The sequence below is a fragment of the Myodes glareolus genome, chromosome 12 (assembly GCF_982192425.1).
Source record: "Myodes glareolus chromosome 12, mMyoGla1.1, whole genome shotgun sequence".
Lineage (NCBI taxonomy): Eukaryota > Metazoa > Chordata > Mammalia > Rodentia > Cricetidae > Myodes > Myodes glareolus.
The window spans coordinates 82,691,403-82,703,498 of record NC_142037.1 but is presented as its reverse complement, the minus strand read 5'-3'; the positions used below and the strand labels follow the sequence as shown (position 1 = coordinate 82,703,498).

The window sequence follows — 12,096 nt, the reverse complement described above, 5'->3', positions numbered from 1 at the left end:
TCAGGACATCTCGGCTGCCGTGACTGTGTATGTGGACACACACAGTTTGCAGTGGGCATTTGCGTGTGTTTGCTTAGCTGCATCTAGTTGTTCAGGTTCATTGTGCTGTGTCTCAGCTTGACCTTTGTAGATGTCTGCCAGAGAGAATCCCTCAGAGAGGCCGGTGGAGGCCAGGATGAATCACAGGTGGTGCTGATTGCATTAGGCCCCTTCGAGTTTACTTTGCTTCTCTGTTTTTCATCCAGTCGCTTCCGGGTGCTCAGAGAAGTGCTGGGGCCAACAACCGTGCTGCTTTGCTTACGTCCTGCAGTTGACACAGGCTCAGCATTTCTGGATTTATGGGTTTCTCTATAAAGATCTGAGCTCCCTCAGTAGCCGTGAGATTTGCTCTGTGACCTCTCATAACAGTAATTGGAGTCTGGCTGCTCCTGACATCTCCCAGCGCTGAGGGGTTAATGGATCCCTAGAACTCGGTTGCTTCGTTCTTTATAGCTCTCAACAGAAGTGGCCCGAGTCGTCCGTCTGTGAGTCAGAACTTGAAGCCTCAGCTCCCTTTCCTCTGCGATGCTGCCTGAGCAAAGGGCTGTTCCCAGGAGGCTCGCACTGAGGGGAAATAGGGAATAAACACCATGAAGCTTGTTTCTCCAGCATCTCTGCCCTTTACTGAGGCACCGTGGGAGGGAGGGCTGGAGAAGACTAGGGTTTTGTGTCCTTACACGCACTTGTTCCTTGGTTTTCTTCAAGCATCTTAGCCATCCTTCGTTAATCTCGCCAGTCAGCTCCTCGTGGGAGCAGAGCCATGCAGTCTCCTCGTGCCTGGCTCATCTCAGCACAGCATCCTCAGTTCTCACTGGTGTTGAGCCTCTTCGCAAGTTTTCATTTTAAGATTATATCTGTGTTGTTTAAAAGACAGGTTTTGACAGAATTCCGTATAGGCTTCCTCATCTCCAAAACAGACAAGAGGTCTAGTCTAGATAGACGACGTCTCCATTTGACGTGCATGAGCTTCAGTTGATGCTTTGAGATCTTCCCCTCGCTGCTTTATCTAGATTTCCTAGGAGAGTAATGAGGAAATCTTCCAAGCAAACGGATTTGACTTTTAGAAGACATTTAAAGCAAGATGCTGGCAAGGCGCGTGCTGCAGATGGGAAGGATGGCTCCAGACAATCAGCTCTGAGGGGCTCTGTGCTTGGACCGCACCTGCCGTGGGCCCTGGCTGCACTCCGGCGCTTCTGTGACCGCCCAAGAGGCCGGCAGAGCTCAGCCTGAACTGACAGTCCGTAGAGCTTTCTGGTGGCTTGTTGGTCCCAGAACCCCTTTCCCTGAGCAACGTGCAAAACCTGTTCAGCTCACCCAGGGGGAAAGCTGCATCAAATCACAGCAAGTCCCGTGAAGCATAGAACAAGAGGTGCCGGCTGTGCTTGTGAACACGTCTTGGTTGCATTCTCTCCTGTTACCGGATTTGACCCTGACAGCTTATGGAGTGGACAGAGAAGGTGCCGTTCTTCTCTCATTTCGGTAGCGGCTTTCTTAGGACATAACCCAGTCTGAGAGTCCCTCTGCAGTAACAGGACAAACGCCGTACCTAACCATACCCTACTGAGCACACCAGCTCCCTCACGAGGGTGACAAAAGGCATGACAATCTCACTCCAGGACAGGCCCTATGCCCAGGAATAGCTGGTCAACACAAGATGGACCCTGTGTGTTGTAGGAGGCCTGTTAGTCCATCCCCAGCTGCTCAGCCCTGAAACAATCACACAGAAACCATATTATTTGCAATACTGTTTGGCCAATAGCTTAAGTGTATTTCTGGCTAACTCATCGTAAATTAACCCATCTCCATTAATCTGTATATCGTGACGAAGCTGTGGTGTCTGTTTTTGGCAGGTGTACCTGGCTTCTTTCAAGTCTGCCAGCATTCAGTTTAGTTTTCCCCACCTGGCTCTATGCTTTTGCCCTATCCCAGTGGTGGCACACGCCTTTAATCCCAGCACTCGGGAGGCAGAGGCAGGTGAATCCCTGTGAATTTGAGGCCAGCCTGGTCTACAAAGCTAGTTCCAGGACAGCTAGGACTGTTACACAAGGAAACCCTGTCTTGAAAAAAGGAAAAGAAAATGAGTCTTTCTTAGGGGAAGAAAACAGGGCAGCTCCCAGGGGGTTTCTGGGGTAGGTGAAATAGCAAGGAGAGAGGACTCTGGCTTGGGATTTTTTGGTAGGCATCTGAGGTTGAGGGGTCCTTACACTGTTTAATTTCTTACTGGTGTCAGAGATTCACCTGGACTTTCCTGTCAGCTTGCCCAGATGGGGCCCGGAACAGAAATGAAATTCAGGTGTGCTTGCACTCAGTGTAGAAGTCATTCTTAGCATGAGTCATTTTGTCAGGCGTGGACCTTGGGTCAGGCGTGGAAAGGCAGGGTCTGTGGGTCAGGTGTGGATTGTGGGTCAGGCAGGGACTGTGGGTCAGGCGTGGACCGTGGGTTAGGCAGGGTCTGTGGATCAGGTGTGGATTGTGGGTCAAGCGTGGACTGTGGGTCAGGCGTGGATTGTGGGTCAGGCGTGGACTGTGGGTCAGGCGTGGACTGTGGGTCAAGCGTGGACTATGGGTCAGGTGTGGATTGTGGGTCAGGCATGGTCTGTTGGTCAGGTGTGGACTGTGGGTTTATGTATTACTAATACTCTAGTTTGGTGACATTTTCATCACTCTGTGTGATACCAGCCACATGGCAGTCAACACACAGGCCTGTTTCCGGGCCCTAAGTAGGTAAGCACTCCATTCTTTCTCCACAGCCATGATTCTCCTGCCTCAGCCTTTGTTGGGTGAGTTGTACACTCAGCTGAGTTTCCTGTCTCTGTGGATTTGTTCATCTTGGCTGTTTCATTTAAGTGGAATTACACTGTGCAAGTCCTTTTCTGGTTGGCTTATTTCACTTAGCACAATGTTTTTTCGGATCTGTTCATGTGGCGTGCGTTGGTACTTTGTTCCTTTTTCTTTGACGGGGTGTATATGTGTAATGTGTATGTGCTAGATATATATGTATTTGCACACGCACACATGTGTGCAGTCCTGTGAGAGCCAGTCGGACAGAGAGAACATCAGATCCCTTGGAACTGGAGTTACAGATGGTTGTGAACTGTCATGTAGGTGCTGGGATTTGAACCTGCGTACTCTGGAAGAGCATCTTGTGTTCTTAACCATTGAGCAATCTCTACAGCTCTTAAACAAGGTTGTTTATTATTATTATTTTATTATTATTATTATTATTATTATTATTATTATTACTACTACTACTACTACTACTTTCAATATAGGTCCTTGCTATGTAACCCAGGCTAGCCTGGAACTTACTGTGTAGCTCAGGGTGATCTCAATTTCCAGACCCTCCTGAGTGCTGAGATAATAGGCATTTGTTATGCCTGACTATTGACACAGGGTTTAAGAGCAAATTCAATAGGACAAAATATACCAACAGCTTAAAACTGGCTTCTTGCTTATAATTTATAATCCATTGTGAAGTTCTAACATAACCTTTATATTTTCAAACCTAATCTTTTGCATTTTAAGGAGGCTCTTGTTTCTATACCTAGGCTATCCAAGATTGACAAAACAGATAAATAAAAATCTCTTGGTGTCGTTTCTATTTCTACTCCATGTGTGACGGAAAGCAAACTCGGTAGACAATTTACATCATAATTTACATGTCCAGTGTTTCAGAGTCTCCAGCATTCAGCTTGTGTGTGATGAATTCCCATGATGTTCGCCTGCCTGCACTGCAGTGTCTCACAAAGACTCGGGTCCTCTGATGTCAGGTGGTTACACAGTCTCGAATCTTACGTTTTTTGTGCACATGAGTGAGCCTGGTTGAACATGTTTATGTACATGTGTGTGTTGCTGCCGTGAGGACCGGCCTTCAGCAGCTCAGGATTTGATGTGGATCCACGGAGTCAGCAAACTAATCACCCAACTGACTTTTCTGTCAGAGGAGTAAAATTTAATTCAATCGTTTTACTGTTTGTCTTAAAAGGTAATATTACAAAAAATCTTAAAAGACCGCTTGTCTTAGGGTTTCTATGCTGTGAAGAGACACTATGACCACGGCAGCTCTTATAAAGAAAACATTTAATGGCTCAGCCAGCTGTCGTTGTTCTTGTTTCTTGACCTCAACGAATCCCTCGCTCAGCTACATGACTTTCTAAACTCTAAATTTTTCCCCAAGGTTTTCTACCTCAAAGCCATTGACATAAACACCCTAACCCAGCCTTACGAACAATTCTGCATGTCTAAATTCTTTTTAAGGGTGGTGGTTGAATCGTTAACCTGCTCCAGCAGCAATGCTTAGAGAAATTTAATCACTGTAAGTACCAGTAACAGTAACACTGCCCAGTGGGGGGCCAGACACCCTGAGAGTTTTCATACGACCCATAGATTATGGGGGATGTGCTGACCTCAGAGGCAACAATAGCAGCATGAGGTCCCCAGGATACATAGTCCTTGGGGCTTTGCCTCTTCAGGGCTCAGGTGTGGCCTTGCCACCAACTGCCTGTGTTCCATGAGTTCCAGTGCTGCCTGTTGGTCCCCTCACATGCCCCACGACATGTGTGCGTGCACGCACGCGCACGCACATATGTGCACACTCAATACCTGCCTGGTTAAGTGTGGGTGTGTGCGTGTGCCTGGTTGAATGTATGTATATGTGTGTGTGTGTGTGTGTGTGTGTGTGTGTGTGTGTGTGTGTGTATGTGTTTCCGTGACTGCCTGGTTGAATGTGTGGGTACACACATGTGAGCGTAGAGTCCAGAGATTGACGTCGGGTCAGCCCTCTTCTGTCACTCCCCACTTTATCTATCGAGGCAGAATCTCTCACTGAACACAGATGTTAAGTCTGGCTAATTCCGGCTGTCCAGCTTCCTCCTGAGTGCTGGGATACCGGTGTCCACTGGCTATGGGATCTCATCTCCTTCCCTATGCCTCCGCGGCAGAGCAGTCGCCTACCAAGCAAGCATCCCCAGCCCCTACTCGTCTAACAGAACCACTTCCTGGAGTGCTAGCCAGCCTAGACCCACAGTGCCGTTGTCTGTGCCCACCAGCCTTATCCACAGTGCCGTTGTCTCTGCCCGCCAGCCTAGACCCACAGTGCCGTTGTCTGTACCCACTAGCCTAGGCCCACAGTGCCGTTGTCTGTGCCCCCCAGCCTTATCCACAGTGCCGTTGTCTGTGCCCGCCAGCCTTATCCCCACAGTACCGTTGTCTGTGCCCCCCAGCCTTATCCACAGTGGCGTTGTCTGTGCCCGCCAGCCTTATCCACAGTACCGTTGCTCTGTGCGTGTGACCATACCTGCATCCCTTTAGTGGCTATTTAAATAGTTTTTTTGCACGAATGCCAGAGAGAGAGCAAGTAGGTTTTGCTTTTCTTTGCCAACCTGGTGGCTAAACAGGACATACAGTCATTTGGGGATCATGTGACGGGGCAGTGTTCACTATAATTCCCCTTACAACATTATATGGCTCTCTGTTGCTTCCCCCAGGTACCCAGTCATCATCCTTCAGTGTTGGTTAGCTTAGAAATCAATGGATGGAAATGGTTGTCAAGGTCAGGAATATTGGACAGCTCTTAAAAGAATGGCAGCCCTGTTCTGGACATGTGTTGTAAGCGAGAGGCTTTCCTCACATACCAACAGGGAAATGACAGGTGTCAACTTAGTATGTCCATGAAGAACTTAGCTGCTAGCCCTTCCTTGAGAGTCATGTGCTATACTGGAGTGTCATTGAGCTGATCTGTGGTGGAAGGACTGTGATTATTAGTGATTGTGAATGGGACTGCAGCAGTAACTGCCTTTGCAGACTGTAGAACGCTGCATTAGAGGCTCACGGCCAGCCAGAAGGGGCAGCTCTCTGCCCGTGTTCTCTTAGCATCTTCGAGTACCAGGGGTAGGGGGATCCTCCTAAGCAGTGCGGGCTTGGTTAGTCCTCTCTGGTGAAGAACAGAGGTGGGCGGAAGTCAGGATCACACAGCCACGCGTGTTCTCTCGTGCTTTGCTGCCGGCAGGCTGTTAGCCGTTCGCCTAAATGGTTGTTTGAAGTGTGCTTACACGTGTTTCCATGGCAGCGGTCCGCTCAGCGTTTTTCACTTGTTTTTAGACTGTCTTTCCCCCTTCCCTCTGGCTCCCCTGTTTCCTCATTGATGCAAGATTAAACAAGCAGCATATTTAGGTCAAGGAAAGAGATGTTTGCTAATAGAGATGCTAGGCGCAGCATTCTGGGAGAGTGATTTCTTGCAGCACAGAATCCTTTGTGGCTCAGCAGCAGCCTCTGCAGCAGGGTGGCTGTCTGGCACCGTCTCTTTCATTTTGGGCAGGTTCTGAGACTCAGAGCAATCCCAGGCAAATCGGGCGAGCCAGCACTTTCCCACCAAGCCCAGGTTAATCTTCTGCACATTTATTCTCCGTATAGCTGTGAAGCAGCGCCCTGGAAAAACGCTACTTTCACGGTCTTGGTACATCTGAGGTGTGTCATCTTGCTTTTGCACCACCCACCCTTCCCGTTTTACACGGGGAGCCTGGATTTTTTTTTTTTTTTTTGTCAGACTGTTGGACAGGAACGGATTCTAGTGTGACAGCTTGGCACTTCCCTTCTGTTCGGTGCCGGTAACTGCTTGTCATGAAGATGGTACAGTGGGAGCCTGTGTCTGAAGAGCCAAGGAAGGTGATGTAGAGATGGAGTGAAGAATGTTAGACATCTGAACGTCCACACCTTGGGGATGGGTTGCACCACCAGTGTGATTCTCTTCAAAGGCATCCGCACCGTTTTCGAGAGGAACTGTGCCTACATGTGCAAGCAGCAAGGGGAAAGTAATGCCCTTGAATATCCAGCATACAATTGGTCCAGAGAAGACTCAGAAGTATTGATCTCCTCCTGCCTGGTAAAAATGCCATCTTATTTAATTAACAAGTACTTAACGGTGGTGGGATAAAGCTAGTCTTTAGTGGCAAAGCAGCTCTCGTCCATTTTCCATGTGCTTACCTGTGTCTCTATATGTCAGTGCACATACTGTCTGTATAAATGTGTAGCCAGGAATCATAGATTTACAGTTCGAGGCATCTATTTGTGTGTGGGAGGCTGTGAGGATAAGCGTAGACAGAGGCGATGGTGTTTCATGAGATTAGTTCTCTAAGGCAGTTGACAGGCGTCTGGGGTCTTGGTCTGGTCTTAGCGATGATACGTACCAAAGTGCATACTGAGACATTCCCATGCTCACCCCTGTTCCCGGTGATGGTGAATTATTCAGTCTCTTTATTTCTCAGCCTTTCACTTGCCTTGCCTTGCTATAATGCCTGTGGTCAGCGCTGTCATTCAGGGGATGTAAAGTGGATCGTGAAAGAAACTGTGCTGGACATGAGACAAATATTTATAGTATTATTTTCTTAAAACTCAACTCCGATGTTTATGGTTGGAGAGTCGTGAGAAAACGCCCGGCTTGACCCGTCCCTTCTGTGTTCTGTCCTTGCTTGAAGAGGTGTCAAGTCACAGATGGGTGTGCCTCTCGGTGACCTCCCCTTCCACAGCAGGCTGTGAGGAAGCACATATCGGCCGCCCCCTCCCTAAGGATGCCTTGCCATTTCCCCATCTGTTCCAACTGCAGTTTTTTGTCAAGACGAGTGGGGACAAGTGTGTGTGAGAATTTGTGTGTGAGCCTTGCTGGCAGTTCCTCGGTAGGGCGAGGCACACAGAAGGGTGGGGATGCTTCAGCACCGGTGACTGCCATCTGAGCTTGAGGAGGGGGCGTTGTGCACCATACGCACCTAGGGATTGGGTCTGCAGGAGCCCAGGGAGTGGGTGCGTCTTGTGGAGGGAGGAGTGCTCAGAAGACTCGAGAGGAAGGAGGGAGAGCATCAAGATGAGATGTCAGTGCAGTGTGGAAGTCAGTGTTATATTTGGTAAGGACTGTAAGGGGTGCTGTGTTAACCGTTGAATATTTCAAGCTCTGCTGTGTTTTGAAATATCCTCTGGAGAATAACAGATTAGACGGGCAAGCCCTTTACTGCGCTCTAACCCATCACCTGCCCCTAGCCAGCAAGCAGCTTAGGACCTCAGTTTCTCCCACCCTGTGCAGTAGGCTTGTGCTCCTTTGGGCCAGACGGGCTTGTCTTTGGCTTACCTGGCTTGAGGAGACCCCACCCGCTTTTCTTCTCATTTGATTGCACAAGACAGTAGTAATCTGTCTTGGACTTTGTCAGACCCCAGGGCCTGGGTTTCTGACACACAGTTCCTATACCATGTGGGCCACTGCTGGCCATCAAGATGCTGCTGGGTACAGTGACTGCTCTTCCGACTCTGTCCATGCTTCTGGCTCTGTCTGTGCTCCTGGATCCCCTTTGCACACATCAGGCGGAGTCAGTCTTTGGAAATGAAGGTCAGGTTGTGGTACCTCCCTGTGCTTAGGACCCTCCAATGCAGAACGCGCACGGAGGTTTCCACACTGGGACCACCCACCCCTGCACACTTCCTCCACTCCACCTGTCACTGTCCCCTTGTCTTTCTCATGTGTCACCTCACCCTGGCTCTTGAGGCTTCCTGGGATGCTGCCATCCAGTCCTTGCGTGGCTCACACCTGTACTCCCCCAGGTTTTTGTTCAGCTCTTTCTTCTCAGTCACCCATAAATGCCCAGTGTGAGCCCTCAGCACCCCAGCAAGCCCATTGTCACTCCCTTGGGTCACCTCCATGTAAAGGTCACCTGATCTCATCTTCAGATCATATGGGTCCTTGTTAGGGTCCCCAGCTTTGGGACGCTGCCTCCTTTATCCATAGCCCTGGCAATGCCTCCATCTTGTGACTCTGCCTGAAGTGTCAGCAGGTGACAGTCAAACTTCACCCACCCTTAGAGCGCCTCCCTACCCTAACCTCTCAGTGCAGGCAAAACCTTGTTGGAGGGCATATGTTTGCGTTGGGATAGGCTGAAGACTTGAGGCTCCCTGTCCTAGAGATGAGGTATCTCAGCAGCTGCCCAGCAACCAGAGAGCCTCATGCCTGCACCGCCTCATTTTGGTCTTCATGAAATTTCTCCCTCTGACCCAGATTTGCACCTTTCTCTCATCCTGTACTGACGCTTACTGTGACAGTGATGCTCACTATAAGGATGGGTGACGATGAGTCTGGCTTGGGTCAACGGGAGGCAGCAGAGTACATCAGGTGACTCTAGACGAGATGGCTCCGTGGTTCAAAGTGCCTGCTGCACTTGCAGAGGACCAGAGTCCCGTTCTCAGCGCACACCTTGTGGCTCACAACTGACTGTAATTCCAGCTCCAGGGGCTCTGAGACCCTCTTCTGGCCTGCATAAACATCCACATACACATGTGCATGGTCATCCATAGACACACATACATATGTACACTAATGAAATGTAAGCTTTTTAAAGAGCGTGGTTCTGGAGCCAGCCGCCAGTTTTTAAAACCCACACCCATTACTTAGCTGTGTGACTGTGGGCAGCTCCCGTCCCCTCTCTGCTCCCCTTTCTCGTCTGCTAAATACAGAAAAAATGGGACTTAACCCAGGGATATTAAATGAGTGAATTGTCCAAGTCTCTCAGGATATTATCTGCATCTTAAATAAGTACTAATTGTGATTGCAGTGTGCTGTTTTGTTCTGTTTCTTTCTTCTCCCCATATTCTGAGTGGTCATGCTTTCCTGAGTAACAGCGTAAAAGCGTGCGTGCGTGCGTGCGTGCGTGCGTGCGTGTGGTTTTGAGGCGGGGTCTCTCTGGCTGGCCTGGGACTTGCTTTGTAAGCCAGGCCGTTTCTCACAGATCAACTGCCTCAGCCTCCTGAGTACCATTTTAAAGGCATGCAGCACCATTTCAAGTGTCTTATTTTTTTGAGCTGGGGTCTCACTGTGTAGTTCTGACGCCTTGTAGACCAGGCTGGTCTCTGATTCAAGAGGCCTTTGCCTCTTGAGTGCAGGGATTAAAGGAAAGAACCACCACTCCTGGCTGCTTTTTAAAGGTTTTTGATTGGACCCAAGCTGATAGGGTTTCAGACTCGCGAGAGACTCTTGACTATCGCTACTCTGACAGGTGGGACTATCGGAAGGGTTCTTAAAATGTTAAGTCTCGCTTGCTATTTCCTGATTATCCTTTATAATCATATACTTTGTCCCGCCTGCTTATTTTGTTATTACTATGTGTGCGAGTCACTTTTTGGAATAAAGCAGCATGCAAATTAGCAAGCAGAGCACTATATAGTGATGAAAAAGCCTCTCGTGATCACCAGGGAGGACCCTCCGTGATCACCAGGGAGGACTTACCGTGAACACCAGGGATCACCAGGGAGGACTCTCCGTGATCACCAGGGAGGACTCTCCGTGATCACCAGGGAGGATCCTCCGTGATCACCAGGGATCACCAGGGAGGACTTTCTGTGAACACCAGCGAGGACTCTCCGTGATCATCAGGGAGGACTCTGGAGTAGAGCACAGATAATTTGAGTGCAGTCTTCAGCATTGTAAGATTGGGGGGATGTGCAGCCTCTTCTGGAAAGTTCTGTTTATATTTAAACAATGAGGAATCTGCTCCACAGAGGGTGGTGCCCTGGAAAATGAACTTATCTGGTAAGTGTAGGATGATTGAATTTCAGATATATCCCACTTAAATGTGTGTGTACGTGCATGTGTGTGGCTGCACATGTGTAGGAGTGCCGGTGCATATGTGTAGAGACCAGTATGTGGAGACCACAGAGCAGCCTTGGGGTGCGTTCCTTTGGCTCTGTCTACTTTGTTGTTTGCTTCTTGAGACAGGATCTCACACCAGTATATTTATATTTAAAACATCATTCTTGGCACGAAACTCCGTGCCTCTGCTTCCAACTGAGCCATCTCCCCAGCCTTATCCCATTTAAGTGTTGATTGCTGAGTCTAGCACAGTTGATGCGGAAGATTGGGTTGGGATAGATCTCATTCTCGAGTATAGATTTTTCCTCAAGGATTTTTGCTTTACAAAGTAATTGAATGAATTAGCTCACTGCATTGGGGAGTTTGTCATGATTGCCTGTTCGTGCTGGGTGTGAAGCAGGTGCGGGGCGTGTGAGGACTGTGCATGTTCTAGCTGGCCAGGAAGCCGGCCAGTCTAAACCCTCCACAGGAGTGAAGGCTTCAACCGAAGCAAAGCGTGGTCAATTATCCTCTCCTGGTCTGAGAAAGTCCCATTTCGTTCATGGCCCCATGGGTTACATTTTACTTCCTTTCTGTAATTGTGGAAGGGTTGGAAACCTGTTGTGTTATTCTGTGGTGTATTCTGTTTCTGCTGATTATAGAGGAGAAAGAGGTTGGTCAGTCAGAACCATGATTGCAGCTGCATACTGGGGAGCAATACACAGGCAAACTGCTAACGGGCACAAAGGGAGAAAAAAATGACGGTTCTTCAGTTACTGTTGGTGCATGTGTGTTCCTGTGTGTACGTGTGTTCCTGTGTGTGTTCCTGTGTGTGTTCCTGTACTTCTGCACAAGCGGCGGCCAGAGGGAAACTTTGGTGTCATTTCAGGAACACCGTACACCTCATTGGAGACAGGGACTCTTCTTGGCCTGGAGCTCATCAGTAAGGCCAGACTGGCCAGTGAGCCCCCATGTCTACCTCGTCCTTACTAATTACAAGTGCGCCTGCCATTTTTATTTGATTTCTGGGGACTAAACTCAGGTCCTCCTTGAAGGCACTTTGTTGACTGAGTTATCGCCCCAGACCCTTGACTTTCTTTTGTTATTTATATTATTTATTATTATTTTATATTATTTATACTCCTGTTATCTTACTGGGATAATGCAACTCTTTAATTTTTAAAAAAAATTTACAATGAATAAAATAAAGTTTTTTCTGGTTCTACTAGCATAGAATTTGCTAAATATCTTCAGGGGATTTCTTAGCATCTAGAATTTTCTCTGAGTATTTTAGCCTTCCCAGACTACATGGTCCTTCCTAATTGCAAACAACAGTATTGGCTGTGAAGGTCTTTTGACTTGTTTACTAATTTAACAGCCATTTATTGACATTGGGCATTGTGCAAAGAGAACAGAATTGAAGATAACCCTGTCTCTTTGGCCACTAAGGGTCCCCA

The 12,096-nt window shown here is 48.5% G+C and overlaps 1 protein-coding gene across 13 annotated transcripts in view; it reads left to right on the top strand.

The window, feature by feature from the left end:
• The window catches only part of Dock9 (dedicator of cytokinesis 9), a 253,384-nt gene that overhangs the window by 48,581 nt on the left and 192,707 nt on the right, over positions 1-12,096 (top strand). For 2 of the 13 annotated variants that reach the window (XM_087912331.1, XM_087912315.1), the window contains exon 1: positions 6,585-6,919. The exons of 6 other annotated variants lie outside the window; for them this stretch is intronic. In XM_087912331.1, the coding sequence (XP_087768457.1) occupies positions 6,758-6,919 (162 nt within the window). In that variant the 5' untranslated portion in view covers positions 6,585-6,757. Of the gene's footprint in view, positions 1-6,584; positions 6,920-12,096 lie in introns of those variants that run through there. 5 more of the 13 variants (XM_087912320.1, XM_087912318.1, XM_087912326.1 and 2 more) reach the window with 3 other exon arrangements.